This window comes from Melozone crissalis, unplaced genomic scaffold (genome assembly GCF_028551555.1).
Source record: "Melozone crissalis strain CALT ecotype California unplaced genomic scaffold, PUWL_Pcris_2 ptg000012l_1, whole genome shotgun sequence".
Lineage (NCBI taxonomy): Eukaryota > Metazoa > Chordata > Aves > Passeriformes > Passerellidae > Melozone > Melozone crissalis.
Window position 1 is genome coordinate 207,816 of NW_026535790.1, and position 27,370 is coordinate 235,185.

Below are 27,370 nucleotides of genomic sequence, written 5' to 3' on the forward strand. Positions count from 1 at the left end.
ACGTCATTTGCTGATTAATTAGTATTTGCATAAAATAAAAACAACACAAACTTGAATTAAACAGAAGTTAGAGGAACATGGCAGGGCATGAAAAGTGAGAACACACCAAAACACTCCAACACACAGATCCTCTTCCCACAGTTAAATGGGATGAATTTATGATGACAAAAGCAAATTCCCAGCAAGAATGAGTAAGAAGCAGCATTTTCAAAAAACTTTTGAAAAATCAGTGGCAGACAATTAATCACTTTGATGTTTCAGGCCAATGTGTGTCAGAGAATATTCCAACATACAACAGTGGGAAACACTAATATCAATGCAAACTACAGCGTGTTTTGGGTTGGTAAGGTAAAGGATCTATAGTCCTTTTTTTTTTGGTGACATGCCGCGTATCAGTCAGAAGACTCAGAAGTCTTCAGTTTATTGAATTTTTTTCTTGCTTATTTTTAGTGATTTTACAAACAATCAATTAAATATTTAGCCTGTAAGGCATTACATTGGCACAAGAACATTAAAGGAACTGAAGAACATCAAGGGAAGAGCTCACCCGCATCTTTTTTGGATTAAATCTTTTTCTTTCATATTCTTGAGTCATCCCTCTCTGCAGCTGTTTTTGGGAGAGAAAAATTCTGGGGAAGAGGGTGAGCTATCATGCCAGAACTAAAGGCCACACAGCATTCCATCAGTATCCTTCACCACAGCTTCTGCTTGTGTGTGATGCAGTGACAGCCCAATGCCTTAACCATCTAGAGGTCAGAAAGGCTCCTCTGGCAATAAAGAAAAAGAGGAAGTCTCCCAGAGCCATGGAATGGCACCCCACAAGATCATCTTGCACAGGCTGTAATGGGACAGCTCTGCTCATGGGAAGAAAACTTTCAGTTGTCAACCCTTTGGGGCATGGAGCAAAGGGAGGTGAGGTCTGGGCACAGCCCTGTCCAGCAGAGCACCTACACCATATTCCTCTCACAGCCAGGCAAAGTGTGAAGCATCAAAGCGGATAATCAACTACAGTGAAACAGACCAGAATCCCCAAACCACCTCTACAGAGCAGCTGCATCCTGCTTCTTGGAGAGGTGCTGCCACCACCACAAAAAACCAAACCAAGGTGATGCAAGACATATGGATGGATGATGAGTGGATAAAAGGAATGTAGAAAAAAATGCACAAAAAAGAGAAGAGAAGAGAAGAGAAGAGAAGAGAAGAGAAAAGAAAAGAAAAGAAAAGAAAAGAAAAGAAAAGAAAAGAAAAGAAAAGAAAAGAAAAGAAAAGAAAAAAGAAAAAAGAAAAGAAAAGAAAAAAGAAAAGAAAAGAAAAGAAAAGAAAAGAAAAGAAAAGAAAAGAAAAGAAAAGAAAAGAAAAAAGAAAAGAAAAGAAAAGAAAAGAAAAGAAAAGAAAAGAAAAGAAAAGAAAAGAAAAGAAAAGAAAAAGGCCTTTGCCTTACCAAAGAAATCATCCCGTACTATGAGAGCCATCCCATACGAGAAAGGGAACAGAAAGAGATGGGGACAAAGGGGAAGAAAGGAAGAGAAAAACAGCAGCCATTAAGTACCAGTCTGTAAACAGCAAACAGAGCAGCTTGTCAGCACATGTATAGTGTGTGGTGCCAGTACACATGATGCTTGGTAGAAAGTTACCTTGTTCTACTGCAGCCTGACCTAACAGGGACTTAACTTTAGAGTGTCACAGAACGGTTTGGGTTGAAAGACACCTTTAAAATTCACATCCATTTCCAGTCCCCTGCCAGGGGCAGGGACATCACCCACTAGACCATGCTTCTCTAAGCCCCACCCAACCTGGCCTTGAACACGCCTAGGGATGAAGCAGTCCCAGTTTCTCTGGGCAACCTGGGCCAGGGCCTTACCACTCCAACCGCAAAAAAAATTTTTCTTATATTTAATCAAAATCTTCCTTCTTTTGTTTAAACCACCACCCCTTGTCCTATCATAACAGATGTCAGGATAAGCTTGAGATGACCTCATCTGCTTCCTTCATCATTTTCCCTGTATGATACATCCTTGAGTTTCCCATTGTCACAACAAAGGCAGGTCAACAAACATTGTGAAGAGGGTGAAGAAAGGACAGTAGCAGGGGGAAAAACACAAAAGTGAGGCTGAGTATCAAAGCTTTCATCTGACCTAAAAAGGCCCAAATCCACCTCCACACTGCAACAAACTCCAACCCAACTTCAGTGGGAGGTTTTCTGAGAAATGTTCACACAAAATGTGGCTTACAGTAAAGCCAGTTTGAATGAGAAGAAGGGATGATGCCGTCCCTTTCCTGGTATCATCACAGAGCCCACACTGAGCAGTGCCCGGCACAGGGACATGGCAGAGCTTGTTGGCACGTGACACTATCGCAGCTGCCAGGTCACCACCTTTACTACAGGGCAAATTTTACCCAGTTTGCACCATAATCAAGAGAGATTCCCTTGACTTCAACTGAAATTGCATCAGGGCCCAAGTGTATTTTTCAAGCAGGTGCAAACCTGATGGCAGAGTATGGCCCTAGGGCAGTGAGCAGCCTCCCCCAGCAAAGGACAGAGCCATCACCCATCTCCTGAGACAGAAAGGCAAAGTTTTCACCAAAGACAGAGGCTTTGCCACTCCAACCCATCACAAAAGTGTCTTTGATGTCACTAAAATACCCAAAGGGGGTTGTTTTGCACCAGGTAACCCCCCACAGCCAGTGGCAGATGAGGGACTCCTCACAGCACAGGCCATGGAGATTACAGTGGGACCCTCACTCAGTCTGTGCCCACTCGATCTCTGCTACAAGTACCCTTCTTGGCAGAAAAAAAGCCCTTTGAGCCCCAAGACCTTGAGTGACAGGCTAGTGCAACACTGTGGAGCAAACCTGCCCACAGCCACAGAAAAGAAAGCGGGTTGAAAGGTGGCAGGAACGTGAGCAGAGCAGGGACCTCCTGCTGCAGGGAGCCACCAGTGTGAGGCAATCAAGCAAAGTGAGGTGGGAGAAGTCTGCAAAGCCAACCGTGTTTGGACAAGAGCAGGGGAGTATCACACGTGTATACCACAATATCCAACCTCAACCAGAAAAAAAGAAACAAGGAGAACTGAGCAGGAGATACACACCTGAGAACTCCCCTATGCGCCATGTCCAGCGAAGCACAGAGAGACAAGGGAAAAAGGAAGTGAAAAAGGATCCATCAGTGACTAAAACCAACAAAATCAAAATTTTGTCCAAAAAAAATTAACAATGATTCAGCCATTTCAATGTCAAAAGGCATGAAATAGTAAGGACAGGACCTGCCATAGCTGTTGATGGCATGATTCTACATATAGGACAGAAAAAAACCCCAAGGAAAGGTAACCCATGGTACAACTGCAACCACCTACCTCAGCTATCCCCAGATTTCCAGATTTGGATCTGAGGCAATCAGATCTTCCTGGACTGGGTAAACCTTTATTATGTCTTTATTTAGTCATCTACCTCTAAATGCAGAACAGCTCATTCCCACTAACTCTCACTTCCCCACACCCTGCATTTTAACAACTGTATCTTCTGACCATAACTGTGCTCTTCAGTGACACTTCAAGCTTGCAAAAGACAACTGATTGCATTTAAAACCTTTTTTTTTGTATAGTGTAGGACTGGGACTTAGTTTGATAATCTCATTTCAACTTCTGTACACAACACTGTAAATAAACTAACCACTAATAACACTGCATTTCTGTCTTTACTACAGACCCTCTGCTTTTTTAATTTCCAAAGCAAATATAGTTGGTTATCCTAAATGTGAATCACAGAACGGTTTGGGTTTGAATGATCATCCAGTTCTACCCCCTGCCATGGGCAGGGACACTTTCCACTATCCCAGGTGCTCCAAGCCCCCTCTAACCTGGCCTTGGATACTTCCAGGGATGAGGCAGCCACAGCTTCTCTGGGCAATCAGCTCACCACTGTCACCACCCTCAGTAAAAGGGCCTGTCCATTGAGCACACCCAAACTGCTGCTGTGATCGTTTGTGTCTGGAAACACCTGGGATAGGGAAGAGCAGGAAGGGGGATCTGGTAGAAGGGGAAGCTGAGAAAAGGGGAGATGGGAGAACAGGAACCTACCCAGGATCACTTGTGATTAACAAGTGTATATGCAGGAAAACTGCCAACTAGTGCTCCCAAGTCTGTAGGAGAAATAAGGGAATTTGGTTCTCAATGCTCATTAGTAAATAATTGTTCTCACTCCACATTTTCCTCCAGAATACTTCCTATATCCCATGTATGTAAAGCAGTATTAGAGGCAGGAGGAAACCCATATGTTTTGTGGTTTTTATTAAAAATAATAAAACATGAAGAGTGCCAATTATGTACCAGGAATAAAGGGGATTTTCCATTTCAGAATCAGACTTGACTGCCAGCCAGTGCTCAAGGGTAATTTCTATAAGTCCTGTTCTTAAGGTCATCTTTAATTAAATTTCTCTTTCTTTAAGGAATTGAGACAAAAAAAGGAGAATATTCTTTACAGATTGACTGCCAAGTTTTGAGAGACTGGAGGAAGCAGTAAGTCTTCACTTAAGTGAGCTTGGAGTCATTAATGAATTTGATTTACAGAAAGAAGCGAGCTGAAGAGGACTCTTTCAGCTTGTGGATTTTGTTCCCTATATCATGTTCATAAAGCACCATTTCCTCTTAGTCTCTGCAGACTCAAAAGTACAGCACAAAGAGAGAACATTCTACTGAACAAAAAAGGCAAAATTTTGGATTATGTTGACAGATTTTTGTCAGCCCTAAGATCTAGCCCTTTGCTTCTATCTTTACCAGACTTTCTTTTGTGCTTTCTATTGTGCAAAGACAAAAAAAGTACCAGTCACATTTGTTGTTGAGAGACACAATCTCTGAGATCTCGCCGTGCTTCCTCTCTTTGTACAACCAGCAACGTTTGTGTTCATTTTAAAAACATCTTTATGTACCAAAGTCAGTGGCCAGAACTCAGCAAAATTATTAATTAGATCAATGTTGATCACAGAACAAGGCACAGTCCATCTCCCAGATTTGAAAAGGAACCAGTCTTCCTATTTTGTTGGCCTGCCATGGGATCCCCTGAAAGGGTTCTGCATCTCTGCTCAGGCTAGAAAATGGTCCCAGTACAGAAATGTCCTCCTTGTAAGCCATGCTGCAGTCTTCAGAAACCACACTGTGATCTTCAGGGCCCACGCTTACAAGGGCACTGTTCAACAAAGTCTTTGTACACTTTATTGCAAGTGGTAACTCCCAAGCAACAGACATCTCAGAGGTGAAGCACCTTTGACTTCATCCAAGACTGCAGTGAACAACCATGCAAGATTTGGGCAAAAAAACCCTTTGGTCCTTTGAAAAGAACAGTCTGCATTTCTTGCTGATCACTGGGTCAGGCTACAGGGTAATCCCAAGGGGAAGTGGGGAAGTGGATTTCCAGAAGGCAGGCTTCCAGAGTGGGAAGCACATTGTCTGAAGCTGCTCATACACCGAGTAAGTAATTTTCCAGAACAGTAACTCTTCCAAGCCAATAATATCTGATACTCCAGTCATTTTGGGGGGAGAAAGAAAGCAGCAGTTGGCATAGTGATTAGCAGACAGAGCCGCAGAATCAACTGAACACTCCTTGAGGAGGAAGGAGTGGACAGGAGGACCAAGATAAAGCAGATATTCAACAGCAAGATTATCCATGGTTTTAGTGCTTCGATTCTGCTAGGAAGACAGCTGCTGATAATGTATGAAGCTGGCTAATTCATTCCACAGCTTTAACCATCACATGTAGTTCCTACTGTCAAGCTTCCCTTTAAGCAGGAGCCCCAGCCCTTCTGCAAATGGCTACTAGCATCCAGGGGATTGTCAAACCTGGAAATCTTGCTTTTCCTTCAAAATTCTTAATCTTGTAAATATCTGTACAGATTGGCACCCATTGCAGGCAGAGTAAGCCTGTGTGCTCATCCTGAGGCTTCTGCAGATTTTTTTTTGTTCTGGCAATCTGGAGTTGAAGGTGAAACAATAATGGTTTTGTGCTTTAGGCAATGGCATGAGGGCTCTCATACCTGCTGTATGATTTTTCAAAAAACCAACCCAAACCTACTCATATCAAAAGGCTATTGCGAGCATTCTCATGATTGTCTGATTCATGTTCTTAATTCCAGTCACACTATTGACTATAATAGTACAGTTTCAGATACTTGGCCTTCATCAAACAAGAAGTAATTTAACTCCTTTCCAGTCTTCAGTCCGCATCTTCAAGGTAAAGTTTTTGTTTAATAGGGCAAAATCTATCTCCCCTGCAGAAACATATGCTTTTTAAAGGTCCTGATACAAGACATATCAAAGCTGATACAAGTACCTTTGTAATTTGGGCAAAGGTGAGCTGCTGTAAGTCTGTATGACACATTTTAGCTCATTCTATTCTGGACACATACACAGAACTAAACTTACAAAGATTATCCATAAGCAGATCTATATCAGTAATCACAGAAAGGAAATGTTCGCTTTCAGATCAGATCTCTTGCCACTAAGTACACATAATGCCTTGTTTCTGGAGTCCTCATGTGTCCTAGGGCTCCTTAAAGCAACCAGTAACATGGAAAATGAGCTACACTGTTATAAACTCAATCAGGTACCCTTGTCACCTGAGTATTCAAAGACCACTTGTACTGATGCAGGAAAACAGCAAGAATTAAAAACATGCTTAAATTCTGTCAAAAAACAAGATCTAGCTACTCAGGAATCCAATAGAAAAAGTAGAGAGACGGCTCAGAGTGCTCTCTGAGGCAAAGTGGCTTCTCTGACTGCTGCAGGGTCCCAGCCAGGAACACAAAACACAGCCTGGCTACAGGTATTACAAACATCTTCAAAATCAGCTTAAAAAGTTAATTATTACATCTCTTAGGCTGACTGCAAAACAGTAAATACTGCATTACACACCATAAGTTTTCCACATAATTTAAACATCAAAAACTTAACCAAATGAGTTACTTTCTTACAAATTTCAAACAACTGTTTCTCTCAGTATAAAATTACTGGGGGAGGAATTTTCAGCCAGAAGCAGAAGAAACAAATTTTGTCTTCAAATTATTTGTGTGGAGAATCCTGTAGAAAAATAACTTATGCACTAAAGACAACCTAAATAAAAGTCATCTAACAGCTGAGATTATTTTGTAAATAATCATGACTGTACTGAAGGTACATGCTTCTATCACATGTATCTCAATTTCCATGCATTCTTAAAAAAGAGAAACATCCAAGTTCTGAAAGAAAAAGAGAATTTAAATGTTTCTAGAAGCTTAATATGGAGTCATTGTACCAGAGAAAATAACAAGGTTTTACCTAGCAGATCTGCTCCTTCATCAACATCTCCAATGGCCTCAGACCCTGCTGTGGAAAGTTCATGGTACAGAGAGTCTGTGTTGATGCCAAATGCTTTGTTCACAATCCCCTGTGTTGGGCTGTTGTTGGAAGAAAAAAACCAGAATGAATCTTGTTACTTGGCAACATTTAAGCTCAAATATTTATCTTTGAAATACTGAGCATCTCACACTATTGCAATCAAAACCCATCTGTTCACCCACTGAATGAATCAGGAAGCACACTGAGTAAAGAAAATAGCATGTGTTATTCTCCATATCATAGACTTATGAAATGATTTGGGTTGGAAGGGACCTTAAAGACCACCTGGTTTCAATCCCCTGCCATGGGTAGGGACACCTTCCACTATCACAAGTTGCTCCAAGCCCCATCCAACCTGGCCTTGGACACTTCCAGCCAAAGCCGCTCTGGGCAACTGGTGTCAGGGCCTCCCCACCCTCATGGACAAGAATTTTTTCCCAATATCTCATCTAACCCTGCCCTCTGACAGTGGGAAACCATTCCCTATTGTCCTGTCCCTGCAGGCCCTTGTCCAAAGTCCATCTGTCCTGGAGCCCCTTTAGGCCCTGGAAGGGGCTCTGAGGTCTCTCTGGAGCCTCCTCTTCTCCAGGTGAACTCCCTCCAGCCCTCCAAGCCTGGCTCCAGAGCAGAGGGACTCCAGTCCTTGGAGCATGTCTATGGCCTCCTCTGGACTTGCTCCAACAGCTTCATGTCCTTCTTATGCTGAGGACACATTTATCATCCACAACCTCAAAGCTCACCCAGATGATTTACTCTGAAGTCACACAAGTTAAGGTCGATTCAGTATTTCACAGAAAAATTTCACATTGCAGAAGAGCTCAGCTTTGACCTGTCAGATTCTGCAAAAATTCTCATGCTCCGGTCAATCTAGATAGAAACCTCAGACAGCAGTAAGACCAAATAAGAAATTCAATGCTGAAAACAGCAACAGCCTTTTTACTTGGCCAGCCAATAAGTACAATCAGTCTGAAGGGCCCATTTTTCTTTTGGGTAAGGCTATGTATTGAAAAGCATTTCTTCACATGTCCTCAAATGTATTTAATTAAAGGTAAATCAAAGTTAATAGTTTTTAGTCTTATCAGATGACAGTACATTTCCACCTCTCAGTGTCTCTGATACCATAAAGAATCTTCTTGTATTTCCTGACAGCCTCATGGCTCAAAGCAGCAAAGAGTTGTTACAGGATGTGCAGGTGAGGCAACTTCTGGGATTGTGGCTGTCTACTCTAAAAAATTGCTTTAATGTGGGTTATAAACACTTTGCAGTGCTTTGCCTTGTATGAGTAACATCAACCAGCATGAGCAGCAGCTGTGCAATTTCTCCAACAATCTATCAGAAAGGTCAGCACCAACACAGATGATCTCAAGTTTTATGGCTTCATTATCACATAAACAATCCTAGTGATTATAAATGGAGTGTAGTAGCTGCTTCTGATATTGCAGCCACAGCACACTGCAAAGAAGAGGAAAAAAGAGTGGGTTTTTCAATTACAGAAAAATTCCAGCCACCCAGACATCTGAGAGCACTGAGGAAGCACAAATGGTGCTGTGATGGCACTGCAATTAATCAGTTCACGCAATCCAACAGTCAGCACAAATGAAAGAGAAACCAGCACTCCGTCTGACCTGGAGACTTAAGTCAGATTGAACTTTCCTGTTCAACATTCAGCTTTCAGAGGTATATGTATCATGAAAGCACTCTGCTTTCAGAGCAGCACACACACTGTCAGCAGTCCAAGTCAGGCAGTGTCTCCTGTAGCTCTCAAGTCTTACCACCTGGAGTAGAGATTCCTGCCTGAAGAGCTCTGGTGCATCAATCCTCTCTGTTTCCTTCTTTCCCCTGGATTTGACCATTTTTTAATCTGATCTCATCAGTCACTTTTGTCTTCTCCACACTGAGCAGTTTCAACTCCCTGGATTCCTCCTGACCCTAAAAATAGTCCAGGTATCCTACATGTCCCAAGGGGAGCTTAATTGTGTGTGCCTTCCCAGATGAGAAATGCAGGTGTTATTGCTGCTCATACCCTTCTCAATGGGGGTGCTCAACAAGGTGGGCAAATCCAGTCCAGATTGGGACCATTAGATACTCTTGCTTTCACTCTGCCAGGGTACTGTATTTTCTGCATATCTGTAAGATTTTGGGGAGGTTTTTTGCTGATACAGTGCCAAATTATCCACTGGACAAGGGTAAAAGGTAAACTTTAGTAAAAACAGATCAAGGTACCTATACCTCACAACAATGTGGTGCCAAAATTAATAGCCTTTAGGAAGCCTCCTATTTAGAACAAAATGGGTGATAGGTAGGGATCAGAGCAGCAGAATAGTTTAGTAAAAGTCTGATGATTCTTCTGAAAACTGTGTTGAGGATTCGCAACCACTCCTCAGTGCACTGATGGGTCATAAATGCTCTGACCAGCCTCACCTAGGAACTGCACCTACCCACTGGTCCCAGGGCTCCCTTTGACCTCAGGCCTATGCCTTCAGTTCTTTGCTAAGATGCACCTGTCTTCAGTCCTGTCTCCTGCTGTTCATGGGTAGCACTGGGACCGAATTCACACCCTTGCTTTGTCTGGGGCTGCTGACAGGGCTCACTACCAGTGATCTGAGCCTCCCTGCTCAGAGCCTGTGGGATTCGGATTGCTGAGGTTAGCTCTGTTTGTCCTCCCTTTGGGGGGGTAGCCCTGCCTCCTCAAATACTTGACAAAATTAGAACTGAAAGAAACTTGAGGTTTTAAAATGGAATTCAGAACTGAGGTTTTATTGGACAAATGCACCTTTTCCCTATTCCTAACAGCTTAAGCCCATGTGCTCTTTTCTTGTCTTAAAACTTCTGCTGCTCTATCATCTCTCTAAACCCCCAGACCAGTAAGGTAAATGAGTCCACTCCTGGGTCAGCTGTACACATCCTCCTGGAGATCACCAGCAGGCATCTGCCTTTTGGAGAACCCAAAGCAGGTCAGGACCTCTGATATTAGGCAGAATATATGGACTGTCTCAAATAGCTGCATTGTGAGCTCACTATGAGCCAGAGCATCCATTTGTCACTACTCATGAAGCCAAGTGACAGAGCACACAGGGTAAAGTCACAATCAGTACCTGCTACCCGTGCGTTCCAGGCGGGGATCCTGACACATATCCAGCTCTGGAGTGGAATCAATGATGTCCTGGACATCGGACCACTCATCGCTGCTGCCCATCCCTAGGTAAGACAGTATAGATCACATACAGGATCAGGACTTGCAGAGAATGGTATTTCTTGAAGGGACTTTTACAGCTTTGAATATTGAGATTTGAAAATTTCGTGGTGCCATGTTCAAAGTCTTAAAATCAGAACAGAAAGTGGTTGAAGGTGGTCTCTCAATTCCAGAGCAGGTACACCATAAGCATTCCCCTTCCCACACCCATTCCAAAGCATCATTAAACTCATTGCCCTGAATACTCACTAAAATGGGATCAGCAGAAATATTTTATCCGTTGAAGTAAATTCTAAAACTCCTTTTTTATCTGCCAATAAAAAACTCCTCCATCCCCAGACAGCATTAGCTGAGTTTGAAGGCAACACAGCGATTTTCTGTACATCTTCATAGAAATTACTATTGTTAGGAACTGGCACTATTTAGTTTTAACAGAAACAGGTTTTCAATACAAATTTTCAAGTCTGCACTGGTTTAGATACCCATTACAGTGAAACTTGACTTCAAAACCAATAAATGAAATGTGGTTTGTGTGTAATCTGCAACCTGAAGCCAATATTTAAAGAATAAGGAGTTCCTTCCTCTTGTCAAGTCCTGTTTACTGAATACCAAACTCTTCAAAAGCCCAGACTTTAACCTATTCTGAACAAGCAACATGAACACTGTGTCTGTTCACACAAAGAATTTCTGAAAGATTAATGACCTAATTTGTGAATTACATTAGTCCCTCAATGAACTTAGATGTGACATTTTTGACCTTTCCAGACAATCTCAGTAGCCAAATATACAAAGTCCATGACAACTGAAGTGTTAATTTCTTTCAGGCTGGCATTGTGCCAGCTGGCAGCAAACCCAGGCTGGAAGACAAAGTGTGATGTGGATCTGTTGCCAAAGCAGGCATCCACACCCAGCGGGTCTAACACAAGCACAGCCTTCCTCAGCTTTATTTTACCAAGCTGGGAAGTTTTTCTGCAAATACCTCTGAGTAGCATTTTTGGTAGTTCAGCTCTAAGGCACATGCATCACTGACAGACATTTTAATTACAGATGCATAAAATACATGATTAAAATTCAAGTATGTGCATCACTTCTAATCATGGAGAATTGATTTCTTATTAGGGGTGAGAAATAGCTGAAAGGTTGAATATGAAGACCACATAAGGAAGCCGTAACTATCTGCTTTGAGCAAATTGCACAATATCACACTTCCACCAAGAAAGTGGGGGAAAAAATGGTTCCACTTCACAATTGCACACATACAAAAAAGAGATTATTTTGACCCATGAAAACTGTTGATAGTAAATGAGCTTGTAAAGCAGGAACTGTAAAAATCAGGGTATTTATAGGGCATTCAAACTACTGACATCCATGCTTAGCTTTCCTGATACAAGTGTTTCCTGGTCACAGCCAGACCACAATCTAACAGCAGGCTGTTCAGAAACCATATGCTTCCATGGACAACTCTCCTAGCCTCTGACAGATAGACATCTGTGACCCTGAGGGCGCCCTCAGGATAATACAGACTGGGACTCAGTCTCTTCTCCTCTCTCAGTTCTCCTTCAGTGCTACAGCAAACGATGTTATATGTTGGTTTATGGTCTTACTTCATTAGGAACCAGCTTGTGAATGGTAATTTCTGCTTCAGTAATAACTTAGTTATAACTTCTGCTTCCCAAGGAATAACTTGGATAAGAAGATTATCAGCTGGTTCAGATGTCAACCTCACAGACCTATGTTTACCCCTGTGCTCCTGCATATTAACCTAATGACCTTTGATAAATCTTACAGTCCTTTTGTAGTTTAAGTTCATGACATGTAAAACAGATCACTTCTCATTTCTGATGGCCACTGCAAGTCTCACAATCCAGGGTAGACCTGCTCAGACACTACATGGGCACAGCTGAAGGGCTTTTATAATGTTATTAAATCATTTATGTATTTAACAGCCTGGTGCTAAAGCTTAGAGAATGGCTTTCCTGACAAAAAATAATTAATTCAAATTACTAAAGTACTCTGGAAAATTGAGAGACAACAACTGTAGCTTCCACAGGTGTGGGAGTTCTTGTATGAGAAAGAGACTAAAAAAAATCAGCTAATTTAGCTGAGAAAAACAGCTGGGTACAATTATTTTAAACAAATCAGAGTGTGGGATAAGAGCGCAGAGGGAAAATAATTATTTAATCTCACAGACAAATTTGGCATTTGAACAACTGGATATAAAATACTTACAAATAAATACAGACAGAAAACTAAATATAAGCTCCTAACTTTCATATTGATGAGATCCAGGAACAGCTTCCCAAAAGCTCAGCCTAAGACGTGACTTGAGTGCTCATGAAAAAGGTTCCAAGACATGAATGCATATCACTACAGGGAACTGAACTCAGTAACCTGTTCCCATTCTATGAATTTGTGAAATTACTCATATAACTGATGTTTTCAAAAATTTACTACGCAGAAAACTGCTAACATCCAATTAACCCTGTCTCTTTCATGTACCTTTCCAAGTCAGGCTTCCTCAAATTCTATACTTACAGTGCAATCTCCCAGCCTTTCCCTGTAACAGAGAGACACAAGCACTGCTAAGTTGATTATGTTAGTGACCAAGTACCTGAGCTCCAGCTGCCATACCTATGCTGACGTTCCTCATCTCCTGTGTGACCTGGACTTCCATGTTCCGGCTGTTACGCTTTTCTCGTGCCCTCTTATTGCTCTTGGTGGTGCCATTGGTGTACTCGCTGATGGGCTGGATGCTCTCATTCAGAGGGGTGACAGCAGCAGAGGGCACAGATGATGTGGGAGTGTTGGACTTGGTTCCCGTGGTGCTCGGTGTGGCAGCTGCTGAGGACTGCCCAGATTCAGACATTTCATCTTGGGGGCACTGTGGCAATTCCAGGGCAGCAGAACAGAAAGGGAAAAGCACAATTATACATTTCAGTAAGTCCCATTTGCTGGTGTATGGCTGCCTTAAAGCATTATGAGCATGGTTCTTGCTCATTGTACCAGTTACATGTCCCATTGTTTGCTGGTGACACAGGGCACTACCACCACAGTGAAGCAGCAAGTTCTCGTGCTGAGCTCAACAAGCAAATCCCAGCTGCAGAAAGGGCTGAAAACCTTCTTCAATAAGGCTGATAACTCCTTCAATACTGAATACTGGTCTTCACAAATCACATTGGTATGTGATCTCAAGAAAGGTTGCCTTATCACAGGAGAAAAGCACCTGTAGCTCACACTGAGTACAGTGAAAGCTGAAGGGCTTTGGCACCTGCAGCAAACTAGGCCAGTGTTTCCCAAGGCTGGAAGGCAATATGGATATTGCTCGGGAAGGATCTGAAGTGGCCTCTTAGAAGTCTTGACTGATGTCATTACTGTAAGCCACCAATACACCTAGATGAGAAAACAGCAAACTGGTTTTGCCACTAAACTGCAGAAGCAGAGTGGACACTGATCTGGGATACTCTGGCTTGTCTGACACAGGAGACCTATGTCCCCAAACCACCCTATACATAGCTAGGCAGGCATGGGTCCAGCTTGAGAACACAGCATAAACAGGTGTGGTCTCCCAGTTCCAAATGGCAGGATGACAATGCCCAAGAATTCAGAAAGGTGAGAAATGAACACAGGAGATGGATTCTCAGTATGGAATGTGCAAAATGGCTCTTGGTGCAAACAGACATTACAGCTCGACTTCCTGTACCATCACCTCTTGAGGAACAAGGAGTCTTCAAGGCTTTGTCAGGATTTTACACTGTAAGCTGTGTTTGTAAATTAAAGCACAATGCTTCAGTCAGACAAGGAATGCCCTGACTAGCACCATGACCTCTCAGACTCAAAGGAGATTTCCCCACTCTTAAGGGCAGCCTGCTCTAATTACTGCCTGCAGGGAGGTGACATAGTTAATGCTGAGAGTTATATGCGACAGTGAGTTGCGACTGGGTGCAGTGGCATTCACCTGCACATCCAGACCCATCTTTCATCTTCACCACTGGCCTCTCTCCTCCTGTGCAAGTACTAGAGAGATCCTGGTTCTGCTCAGAGGCTGCTCTGAGCCCCCAAACCTCGAAGCTGTGACAGGGTTTCACTTTTCTCATCTGGAAGTTTCGTTCTCTTGTACTAATAACAGCTTCACAACATGACAAAAAAATCCAATATGGGATGAGTGAGAAGACTGAAAAAAATGGTGATTTAACCCTTTGCAGCCTTATTTTTGTTAAATCTGGAATTTTATTAAGATCTTCCTTTAATTAGACTGGCCTCTGTATGCTTATCTTAAAATGCTCAGCTGCACACTGCACTACAGAAGTCTAAAGGTTTACACTGCACCTGCGGACTTATACTGGAAACTAAGGTTTTTTACAATGGCCCTGCCATTAAATGCAATCCACATTTTGTGTATTTTCAGCATTGTTAGTCTAAATAGCACACACATTCCCACATGAATATCCAAACCACCTCTCTTCAATTATCCTGGTTTCAGCATCAAGACTGAGATGAGAACTTTGCACTTAGGCTGCTACATGTGAAAACCACACTTTCCACCTCTACTTCAATTTCCTGATTTAGGAGCTACTTTCCCAGTATGTAAAGAAAAAAAAGAGTCAAAAAGGATTTTTGATAATAAATAGGCTCCAGTAAGCTTTGGACTACCTCAACTGCAGTTTGCCTTCTGTGCTTTCAGATGTGCAAAGGGACAAAGATTATCAAGTGTGAAGTGCAACCATAAAACCTCTTTCCTCAAACAAAATTGCTGTTGGATGAAAGATTTCAGGGATGTTCTTGGACCCACTCTAAGTCGATGAGAATAAGCAAAGTTCAGAAGCATCTTAGCTGTGTAAGAGACACCTAGGTGGGTCCACTCCACTTGTCATTCCTTGTTCTTATGAACCAGATGTCATTCAAAAGCCCTGGATCATCAGTGTCTATAGGGTAATATCTGAACCAGCAATATCCTGTAACTTCTTGTTTATTGACATAACCTGCCCCTTACCCTGAACATCTGAATAAGTAATTACCCCAGTCTTTCACTACTCTTTGGTTACAGATGTGAGTTTTGTACTTCCCTAGAAAACACACTTTATCAACCTTCCAACCTGCATTGGAGAAATTCCTCCCAAATGTATGTACTACCAACATGCTCCTCTTCACAGCCCAGAAGCAGGTATCTTCCTTCTATTGTCTGAGTGCTCTGTTAATGCTAAATATCCTGCTAAGAGTACAGCTCTTCTCTCCAGCACAGGAGGCATTCTCCAAAACCCACAGCTCACCCACAGAATAATCTCCACAGCCACCACTTACCTACGGCCATACCTGTAAACCTCCTAAACATCAACTGTGTAGTAGTGACCTCCAAAATGCATTGTAAAGGCCCAACATTCATAGCAGTCATATGTCACCATGAGAAGCCACAATTGTATGGTTATAACACTGAAAGCATAGTACATAAAAACAAAAACGTTAAGGACTTTAAATCTCCAAAACACTGTATAAAATAAATGTAAAGCTGAATGCAAAAATAAAATAATGACAACAACTGAAATAGAATATAGTAATAAAAAGTAAACAAGGACACTTAAAATGTAAGTACAGCATGGCCTCATGAAGAAGGAAAGATAGTGAAAATTGTCAGGTACATACTGGGAAGGTGAGTCATGTGTGAGTGATGTCAGCAAAATATCAGACCTTTGAAGAAGAGGCTCATGGGAAATGCATGGACCATGCATAGCCTAATCTGTCAGACCAATCTCTGAATAGCGGAGAGGAGACCCCTGAACGGCAGAGCAGAGCTCAAGATGCGCCCAGGCAGCCCCATGAGCTGCTGCAGTGCAGGTGCAACACTGTGAGGATTTTGGAAGACCTGGTGCAGAAGGCAGAGCAGTAATGGTGACAGATGTACGGAAGGTAGATAGTGCAAGTCCAGAGCAGTGACTAGGCATAAGAGGAATATAAGACCTTTAAGCACAGTGCAAGAATTGGGCATTCAGACAGGATAAGAAGGAGCCCTTTTTAGTGAATACAGGAAGGCCAGGAGATCAGAAAAAAATGACAAACACTTTAAGGGCAAGTGCAACCCAATGCCTGGCCCCACCTGAGTTGCAGAACCATTGCTCTTATCAAAGTGGAGAGAAGGGACAGGTTCTACCATGTCCTCTCTGAAATAAGCTATTAAGAAGTGAAGGATTTCTCTTCACTCAATCCCTAACTGCCTCCACATACATCCCTCTCAACTTGGGGCCAGCCAAGTAAAGGAGATTAACCCTGAGACAAAGCAGCATGAGGAGCTGTGTCAAATCCTTCCTGCATCATATGCCAGATCTGAAGAACAATACCCTCCCACATCTAGCAGCGCTACTATGGGAGCAAACACAAAGGGAGAGGCTGCAAAGGGTTACGGACACAGATTGTCTCTAGCTTAATGAAAATGTGAGATGTTAGCAACAGTGAAGGAGTGGGAAACCCTTGCTCTGTGATGGTCTAGAAAACCTTGTAGCTGGAGTTGGACTGCAGCTGGCCGAGGTCACTCAGGTGCCAGTGGTCTAGTGTTGGGATGATCTTGGCCCCTATCTGTCCACGTACCATGCCATCAGCGAGGGGGAAGACATTCAGGGAGTTGGGACGTTCCTTCCTGCTAAAGAGACAAACAGGGAGAGAGAGGAAAATGTGTTAGCTGTGTACATGGCTCTGATAGAAAACAAACAGCACACTAGTGTATATGAAATACTAGTTACTAGAAACTGGACTGCAACTGTTACCCTCACATGGCAGCTGTCTGAACTCTGAACTCCCACACTGCCTTGGTGCTGGCTCTCAGACCCATGGTGTTACTGCTAGAGTAATACCTTCTCCTGAGGAAACTCTAAGATAGAGGGGGTCAGTGGCCATTAACAGGTACAACTGACTGCTCAATCAGTATGAGAAATTTGGAGAAACATGAAAGTGCAGCCAATTTAAGTCAGTGCTTCTGAGAAACAAAAGTACTGGAGGAAAATAAGCCACGGCAAACAACTCTCACAGCAAGAAAATAAAAGCTCCATAGCTACTAGAGATGTCACCACAGGGAGAGGAATAAGGCTTTTAAGTGTCATCCACATGAAACTTATGACATTCCACCCCAAATCTGGTGAGCTTCAACAACAGGAACCAGAGGGGTTGGATCACTTCCAATTCTAAGCAAGGAAGAGAGTACTTGTATTCGTTGATCTCCCTTGATACCCATATTAAAATGCACTCACAATTCAAAAACTAAACAAAGATATAAATAAATGCAACATGCATATTGCTAGGTGTCTCTAAGTGTGTTCTGTTCATCCTCTCCTTTCTGGCAACTGCAGGGACTCACTAGTGCAGGTCTGATTCTGAACAAAAAAGCTGGCATAGATTTTGAGACCAAGCTTCAGTGGGAGAAAATCTAGAGAAAGCAGAGGAGGTGGAAAGGCTGTGGCACCAGCTTGCCAAACCCAGCCCCTGCCAAGCTGAACTAAAATGATTCTCTGTGTGATGTGCATCCATACTTGGACTCAATCTTATTTCACCTATTCCTGCACAGGGCTTCTGCTTAATCTTGGGAGTCTGATGACACCTGCTCTTCTGTAGCACACTGTTAGTAACAGCAGACCTCCACCTGCCTTTCTGTAATGATCATCAGCATTGGGCGTCATGCCCAGGCTGGGAAACAAGGGCAGCCACCTCACCTGTGACCACAGCAAACAACTGCTCCAGGGCCCCTGGGACAGAGCAAACACACTAACACAGGGAGTGGTAGACCATCCAGCTCTTTTAGGAAGGACAGAGATGGAGTGTCCAGCAGAGGAGACAATGTTTGCTGAGAGAAACCACAGTGCCCAACCTTCTCACACTAAGCACTGCCCAGCCACCACAGCATGATGCACTGCTGCATCAGTGCCTACCTCAAATAGGCAAAAAGGCCTCCTGCGGCCTGTCCTGGATAGGCAAGATGGGGCAGAAAGGTATTTCCAGCATGGCCTGCTTCGCATGCACTTTTCCTAGGAATCTGCACTAAAATCCTCTCCTGAAGATGCTAGACTCATACATGGAAGTTTCATACACAAACCCTCTCAGAGAGGAGGCATGTAACTGGATTTTGGAGGAACACAATTCACTGATAAAACATCATTAACGTTCTCACAGGTAACAAGCAATAGAACAAGAGAAAATGTCCTCAAGTTGTACCAGGGTAGATTCAGGTTGGATATTGCAGAAAATTTTTTCACTCAAAGACTGGTTAAGCATGGAGACCTGTTGCTCAGGGCAGTAATGGAGTCACAATCCCCAGAAGCATTCAAAAGGCGTGTGGATGTGGCACTTTGCAATATGATTTACTGGGTGTGAGGGCATCCAGTTGAAGGTCAGATTTGATGACCTTGGAGGTCTTTTCCAACCATAATGATTCTATCATTCTCCACAGATTCAAACCCAGACTTCTATGTGATAGGAATTGTCAGTTTCCTTGTAACTTTTCCTTTCCACTACCAAAGGCATCTCGCTATTTGTGACTTAAATAACCGCTGAAGGTTTAGTGAAAACATTCTACTGCTGTTTGTCCCAGTTTATGACTGTAACTTGCCACTTACATCTGCTCCTACTAGGTCATGGATGCCAAAGGACAATTACCTTTGCCTGTCTGCTGTAGGTACTTCTCTTTATCCCACTGCTATCATTCCAAGGACCTGAAAGCTTCTAACAGCTGGATTTCAAGTTTCTACAAAAGCTTACTAGGCAAATGTTTCCCCTCCTAGGAAATCTTCACCCTGGTGCTGATACAAGCACCACAGAAAGTAGAGTTAATTATGTGGAAGAGATCATAAAGGCATTCAAAACTGGAAATCAGAAACACTTTATGCTACAATATCAGAAAATTCTTAGTTATACAGTTTAAGAAATAACCCAAGGATCTCTAAGAGTCTACTTCCAAAAAAAATCTCTCTTTTTATGCAGAAAACAAAAAACTTGGGCCATTTTTTGAGATGCTTTAACCATTAGGTTTATATCTTTCCTTTTCTTCAGGACCAAATTACAGTTTTAAGAGAGTCTTGCTTTCACAGGTCTATGGAGCAGAAGAAAGTTTCCTATAACGTTCATAGGACAGTCCTTGTCAAACCAGTGGTGCAGCCAGAATATCCTAGTGACTACGCTGCAATGACTTGACATAACTCATTGACAGCACTGAGACATAAAAGCTGCCCCCAAAGTATGCTGACAGACATTAAATTATATGTTTTCTTTTTTGTTGATATGTAAACACATACATACTTAACACACAAGGAAATACAGGAGCCACCAAATGGAGAGGAAATGTGTGAATTTCACAGTCCCTGTTAAAGAGGCACAGGGTCTCTATAGCATCAGAAGCTGTAGAATCTTCAGGAAAGAATTTTAGCACAGACTGTTAGGAAATTTCCTTGATGAGTTTCTTTGGAAACACCTTCAAGCCTCTCCAAAACCTCCCAGGAAAGGGGAAGGAAGAGCTAGCTCTAGTTTTGCAGTCCTGAAGTTGGCTACCAAATTTAAATGCAAATAAATTGAAACTATCCTGATTTAGACTCATCCCGGTCTAAACTTTAAGTGCTGCAGTTGCTCTCACATACCCAAATCTTTCCAGGATCAGCCAGGGTGAGTCTTAACACTTGATAGTTCCACCTTGAGTTACAAGGTGAACAGCGCACTCTCCAATAAAGGCTTGCAGTAGCCAAAACCTGAATTAGGATTTTCTACAAGCAACATCCTAAAGTTTATAAAACATAACAAAACTACAGTTTGTTTGCCAGCATTTAAAGAGGAGAACTAGTCTTTTTGAAGGCTCTGTGCACAGCACTCCCTGCCCAATCATCAGCCAAAAGTGCCATTGGAAACTTACTGACACAGACATTTGTTCTACTTCCACTCAAAAATCAGGCATGGCTTGCTCTCTAGTGTAAAATAAGAGAGAAGAAATTTATTGGAACCTGAGGGAATTGCATGAAGCTGTGCCAGGGGAGTTTTAGGCTGAATTTCAGGAAAAGGCTCTTCCCCCAGATGGTGGTGGGCAATGAACAGGCTCCCCAGGGAATGGTCACAACCCCAAGGCTGCCAGAGCTCCAGAAGCATTTGGGCAACACTCTGAGGCACAGGATGGGATTGTTGGGGTGTCTGTGGAGGGGCAGGAGCTGGATTTGATAATCCTTATGGGCCCCTCCCAAATCAGGATATTCTACGATTCTATGGATCTATGATTCTTTGACTTTTAAAACATTAGGGGATGTGAAGTGTAAACATCCCATCCCAGACATCTGTTTTGGGAACAAACTTGCGTGTCTTCTGCATTTGCACGCGCAAGCTTCTCCCTGCTGTGTTATCCCAGCTCCATGGCTCCCTCAGCGCCCCTGAACCAGCAAGTCCAGCACAGGTGCCAGTGGACACAGAGAGCAAATATGCCAGTACAATACATTCCCAGCATCACACTGTCACCACTCCACAGCAACCTACAACACTTGGATTAATGAAGTTCAGATGCAGCAATAGGATTTACCTTTTCCTCCAGGACTGGCGATGACTGCAGTGACAAACATAACAGCCAAACAGCAGCAATTCCACAAAAAGCAAGACAAAAAGAACAACCATTAGAGAGCAAATGTCATGCAAACATGCAACCTAACACAGACACAAGGTACACGTGCACTGACACCCCCATGCCACATGGAAGTAGGTACTGTGGATGTGACACCCTTGTCAGAGAACGAGAAAACTTAATAAGTTTTCCCAGAATTGGTCTGACAGACTTTAGGGAGTTGAAGATAAACAATGATAGCTTATTTTCATAAACAACCTGCAGGTGGTGTTTTCCTACTCTCTGTTTTCTTGGTTTCCTCAACAACTGCTTATAAGAAGGGCATCTTGTTAATTAGCCAATTAGATGAAATGTATTGATTAATTGATCAACCAGGTCTATATGTATCAGAACAATGTATAAAACAGGATCTGAAGTAAAGAGGTGAGCTTTATGCAAACCAGCCTTCTGGAGAGTCTGTCGTTTCTTACTCAATAGTGACAGGTACAAACTCATTACACCTCTTGGATGGCCATTGATACACACCACCTCCACAAAAGTTGCAGCAAAAACTTCTCCCTAGCCCCATTTATTTTAAATAAATGCACCCAAATTTGTTTTGCAGGTCATGAGAAATTATGCCTATCCCCCCACCCAGTGCACTAAGATCCACAAACACTGGTGCTCCTCCCTCCAGCTGTGCAATTGCATCAAAACACACCGGGCCCAGGTGCTGTGCACAAGCACAACAAACAGAGCTACACACACACACCCCCAAAAACACACACACACACATACACACACACACACACACACACACACACACATGCAAAGCTGAAAATTTACTAAAAACTCCCATTTCCCACTGGTAGCTCCTAGACTTGGATCACAGTCCCATCATGGGCTTTTCACAGACATACAGTGTTTCTCTCCAAGGACACTAGCAATGTGCCACACTTAAAGGATAAAAGACAAACTTCTCTGATATGAAAAGGTAATTCTTGATGAAAATTTTGCCCTTCACCAGCTGAGATTGGCAGTGTTAAAGAGACTACCAGCAACACTTTTCACTGGGCCACTCTTTCACGGAGTGTTAACATAAAGCTACAATTAATATCAGCTTATTGAAGAGTCAGGGAAGTAAAAGCTTTTAAGCTTTTTAGAAAGGAAGAAATTAAAACCGATTTCTACTATGCAGTCCAACTCAGAATTGGACTTCAATGATACTTGTGGCTCCCTTTCATCTCAGGATATTCTATGATTCTATGACTCAAAGCTGGCAGGTGCACACAGGACTCACTCTTTAAAAGAGAGATGTTCTAAGTTTGCTTTTGCCTATGGTACTTTTAGATTTTACTGTAAGCACTTCCACAGATATATTCTTACTTCCAGAAGTGTAAGCTGGGAGAGAAACAAGCCTAACATACTTATTCTATCTCTAAGATTAGGATCAGATCATGTTCTGGGAACTCACTCTGGATTTCCAGACTGAGGGACAGAAAAGAAGGAAGAAAAACAGTCTGGTAAGGGAAATTTTGTGAACAGATGAGCACTTACAAGCTACTGGTTCTTTTGAGACCATGTCCTCTCAAGCTCTCTACACCCTTTATCTGCCCAGGAAAGGGACATCTAGCTCTTTTTTTTTTGTTTTTCTCAATTTATTCCTATATTTTAGACAATTTATTTCTACTCAGAACCCAAACACTGCAAGAAGGGAGGAAAATCCCTTTTTTGGACATAAGTGGGATTTTTGGTGACTGATAGAAAGCTTCCTCTGAAAGAACAACATGAAAAAATCCTGTAATGGCTAATGCATTTAATTGCTACGGTTTTGCTGCCTAGCCAACATACAAAGACATGCAAGCACACAAACATTTTATTCGACACCATCTATTCTATGGATAAACTTTTATACACTACTTAAGAACATGAACGTGTTTTCCAGAGTCCCCGTCAATAGCAGCATGATAAAGCCTGACCTTTGTAAAACAACAGAGAAAGCTCCTCACCATCAAGTACCCACAACTCACCCAGAACCCATTAACACAGAGCTTCAGCTACAATCCGTGTCCCCAGGGAAAGGTCCTGCTCTGTTTTCTCTCTCAAATGCACACACTCAGTGTGTAAGTTCCCAGGTGACACGTGTCACATGGAAAGGTCATGGCCCTACCTTCTCCCAGGTACACTGCCCTCAGTTTGGTTATTTCCTCCAACTTGCTGCATCTTAGATCGCTCAATGTGTTCCACATAGGTCTGGATCATCTGTGAGGAGAGAAAAATCCATGAGGCAAAGAGATGAGAAGGAAAGGCTCATTTTCTGCTTTTGTTTAATTTTCTGTGGTATCCACTTCCAGTCCCCTGGGTTTTTCTGCAGACTTCCTTGTGTTTACTGTTGCATTCTAAGCTGATGATGTAAGTGAATGGTCTAATCTGATAGAAAACTTGTCAGCAAATAGTGTTTGAAATCACTTCAGCTGAATCTCACAACCAAAGAGCCTTGAAAAAACAACATAAGTCTAGAGGCTCATTGGCAATGGGAGATGAGGTAGCAGGGCACTATGCACAGCATCACAGAACAGCTCAGATTGGAAGGAATGTCTGACGGTCCGTTAGTCCACCCCCTGCTGAAACAGGGTCACACAGAACGGCCACAGGACCGCATCCAGGTGGGTTATGAATATCTTCAAGGAAACTCCAACACTCCTCTGAACAACCTGTGCCAGAGCTAATTGCCCTTGCAGAAAAGCAGTTTTTACTACTTTGTTCAGAGTGAATTTTCTGTGTCAGTTTGTGCCATCTGTCTCCACTGGGTACCAGTGAACACAGCCTGTCTCCATCCTGTTTACAACCTCCAGTCAGGTACTTCTGATGTTCCCAACTTCAGAAGCACTAGTCATCACTAGGATTGTAAAGCTGAGTTCTTTGACATGATACAGTCATGTAGATATAGACAAAGAACTTATTTATTTAGAAAGATAATACCTTACCTCTGTGTGACGCTGATGCAGAGCATTATACTCCTTCTTCATTTCCGATTCACGTTCTTCCAGCCGAGAAACTGCCAAGAGAAGATTCCCAACTATCAGCTAACATGCCTGGCACACAAAATGAACTATTTGAGAAACAAAGCCTATTTTTTTTAGAAATTAATTTACACCTACTGAATAAAACAAACAGAATTGTGGGATTTGGTCTTTGTTACACTCTTAGTTCATGGGTACCTGCATGTTCCCAATACCAGTGATTTTGCACTATAAATGCAATAAAACCACAGAAGTTTTTCAGCAGTAGGCTGGTGCCCTGTAAGCATCTTAGTTTGGCAACAATTTGTTGTCCTCTGGGACTGGCTCTTCTGGCTACTTGAGGAGCAGGAGTACTGGACGAAACACCAACAAATTCTGAGGGAAACTTCAATGCCTGCACTTATTAAGGAAGTATTTGTAAAACAAATACATAAACTAAGTAACTAACTAAATAATTAATGTGATGATTTTTATAAGAATGGAAGATTCTGCAAGGAGAAACTGGAAACCAGGTTTCAAAGGCCCAAATCTCACACCTTGCATCTGGAGAGACGGACCACAAAAGAGAAGAAATGTAGCCTTTACTGAATTAGTGTGGGTACATCCCACCCTTGGGAAAGCCCAGAATTTTACATCAAAGTAACTGATAACCAGATATTTTGGGCTTTGCACAAATTACACTAAACCAAAAAAAAAGTATGAAGATTATTTTTAAAGTAGTATTGTATGTGTGTGGAAGGCATGTGTATAATGGTGTCTGGTGCACAGCTTTGCTTACTCTGGTCTGCATAGTTTTTGGTCTTCAGCTCCAGCTGTCGAGTCTGAAATTCAAGGTGTTCCACTTGGATTTGTAGTTCTTTCTTCTCCTGTTCCAGTGCATCTTCAAACTCTATGAACTTCTGCATAGGGAAGAAGTGGAGAAGGAGGCACAGATGAGGATTACATGCAAAAAGGGTTTGCCCTACCATGACCCTTCCTCTCCTAAAAAATAGAAATTTGAGAGAACATGAAGTGAGGGAATATAAATTACAAAATCAGAAATAAGAATTTTTAAGTACTGTAGGTAGCACAACAGCACTTTACCAAGGTGAAGAATCTATTTTATATTAGAAACTTATTGTTATTTTTAATGTATAATAAACATAGAAACTATGGTCCAACATAAGTTCTGTAAACCAGCACAACTTTATCATCTTCAGCAATGTTGGTCTTCTTTGTGCCAGGCTGAATTTTAATTCCTGTTAATTTGATGTCACAGAAGAAGAATTTTATTTACAATCATGTATTTAAAAATAGCTATGTCAGAAACCTTCAGACTAACTCTTTTAATGATGCAAATGTAGAGAGCTCCATCCAAAATTCCTGTGGGGGGACAAGTCTTGCAGAAATGTGCAAGTCTTTTGGAAAACTAAGCTCCAACTCTGGTGCTGCTCACTCCCATTATCACCAACACAGAGGCAGCTGCAAGCAGCAGTGTGACCCCGGCGCAGGACACTGGACCAAAAGAAAAGTTTTAGAGATACACTCATTTCACAACGAAAACACAACAGGAAAATACCTGATTTCAGGGTGTTCTTTCTGTAAACTGTCACTTCTTGCCTGCAAGCTTTAGTCACTCCCTGCTGTGGACACCAGCACACAAGAGTAGAGTAAAACATGTGGAACATTCTGTTCAGCTCCACTGTGGGATATTACACAACTCATGGTAGGAACTGGAACCACAGGGGCTCCATATAATGAAATATCACAGAGTATCGTATAATACCATTAAATAATATAATATATAATAAAGCATCATATCATATAATAAAGTATCATATATCGTATCATATAATAAAGCATCATGAAATATTTAAACTCAACAGGATCCCTGGGAAGTCAATGCAACTCCACATCTCTGCAGGACCAGCCTGGTTCTTGTGTCATACATGGTTATCAGAGGTCTTCTGCAGAATACACGAATGCAATAATGACCCATAGCCCACACATCTAGGCTTAGAAACAGCTGCTTCTAGTACCATCCCAGACACAAATGGTTGGGAAAGTCTCTAAGGCTCAGAGAATACATGCCTCTCTCCAGCAAACCAAGCCTGAATGTTACCACCAGGCTCACAGGGCCACAGTACTGCAAAGCTATCCCACCAGCTGCAGTACACATCCTGGCCTGGCTTATACACCTAAAAATTCAAGTCTTGTTACATTACTCCTGAATAGTTCCACCCAACAAAGCCAAAAGTACAGCATTATTTGCACCACCCAGTCCAGTAACTAGAACACCTAGCTGAGCTGCATGAGCATAGTTGGGAGCAGCCCTGGATCTGGAGCTGCTGAGGATGACAGTGAGAAGGAAATTAAGCTATGCAGGCTTTAATCCACCCTTAAAAATGTTCATGGGCCAAGAGGAGCCCACAGGAATTAAGAGGAGCCTGTGAAGAGCTCACAAGGCTTTGCTTCTGACCCTGCCTCTCTCTCTCCATCTGTTTGCCAAATCCTTCTGAGGTCCAGGCCCATTAGATTCACCAGCACATGCACACTGGCTGGAGAAACCTCCTCTAAAAGCATGGATAATGTGGAGGAAAAACTCTCTCCACTCTCTCCTTCTGCCCTCTGCATGGGGGAAGGGTTCTCTCACAAACTCAGAGGCATGAGAATTTCAATTTAACAAATTAAAGCCTTGTTTTACTTCAAAAGAGACAGATACTGGTAACAATCTTTTTTTGGCAAAAACTCTCAGGGAAACTAACACATTTAAATGCTCAGTAAGATTATTTTGTTAAATTCTGCAGATGAACCAGTTTGCACTGCTGCACTCTCAGGGTAAACCTCTGCCCATTCCCCACCGCTTCACTGGAATTATTAGCAGGGACACTGGAACCATCATTATAAACTGGATCCTCTCTGCAGATGACTGAAAGCCACGTTATTTATGATTCTTGCAAACTTTTAAAATTGCTCAGTAGATTTCTGGAGCAGTGACTCCATTTGCATTCCTACATATCTGTATTTATAGAAACAATCAAACACACTTTAGCCATTTCTTGCTTCCCTGCACTCAGTGTTCTGCAGTGCCTTTAACCTCTAACTGGGCTTTTAACTTTATTCCTCTTCTTGTCCAAATTTACTGTAATAAGTGCTTGGGGGTTTTTCCCACTGATGGCTGTTTTGCACAGAACTTTCTAGAAACAGCAAAAATACCAACACCTTTCTTCCGTTATAAAGAAGTCATCTCAGAGGCTAAAAATTTACT

General features: G+C 42.3%; 1 protein-coding gene across 27 annotated transcripts in view; it reads right to left on the minus strand.

The window, feature by feature from the left end:
• The window catches only part of MAPK8IP3 (mitogen-activated protein kinase 8 interacting protein 3), a 71,402-nt gene that overhangs the window by 24,580 nt on the left and 19,452 nt on the right, over positions 1–27,370 (minus strand). For 6 of the 27 annotated variants that reach the window (XM_054271219.1, XM_054271215.1, XM_054271213.1 and 3 more), the window contains exons 2-11: positions 24,902–25,022; positions 24,088–24,158; positions 23,271–23,362; positions 21,083–21,106; positions 17,041–17,185; positions 13,189–13,438; positions 10,460–10,562; positions 7,305–7,423; positions 3,090–3,101; positions 1,442–1,459 (exon numbers count right to left, since the gene is read on the minus strand). In XM_054271219.1, coding sequence (XP_054127194.1) covers positions 1,442–1,459; positions 3,090–3,101; positions 7,305–7,423; positions 10,460–10,562; positions 13,189–13,438; positions 17,041–17,185; positions 21,083–21,106; positions 23,271–23,362; positions 24,088–24,158; positions 24,902–25,022 — 955 coding nt within the window. The remainder of the gene's footprint in view (positions 1–1,441; positions 1,460–3,089; positions 3,102–7,304; positions 7,424–10,459; positions 10,563–13,188; positions 13,439–17,040; positions 17,186–21,082; positions 21,107–23,270; positions 23,363–24,087; positions 24,159–24,901; positions 25,023–27,370) is intronic. The other 21 variants (XM_054271226.1, XM_054271224.1, XM_054271231.1 and 18 more) reach the window with 14 other exon arrangements.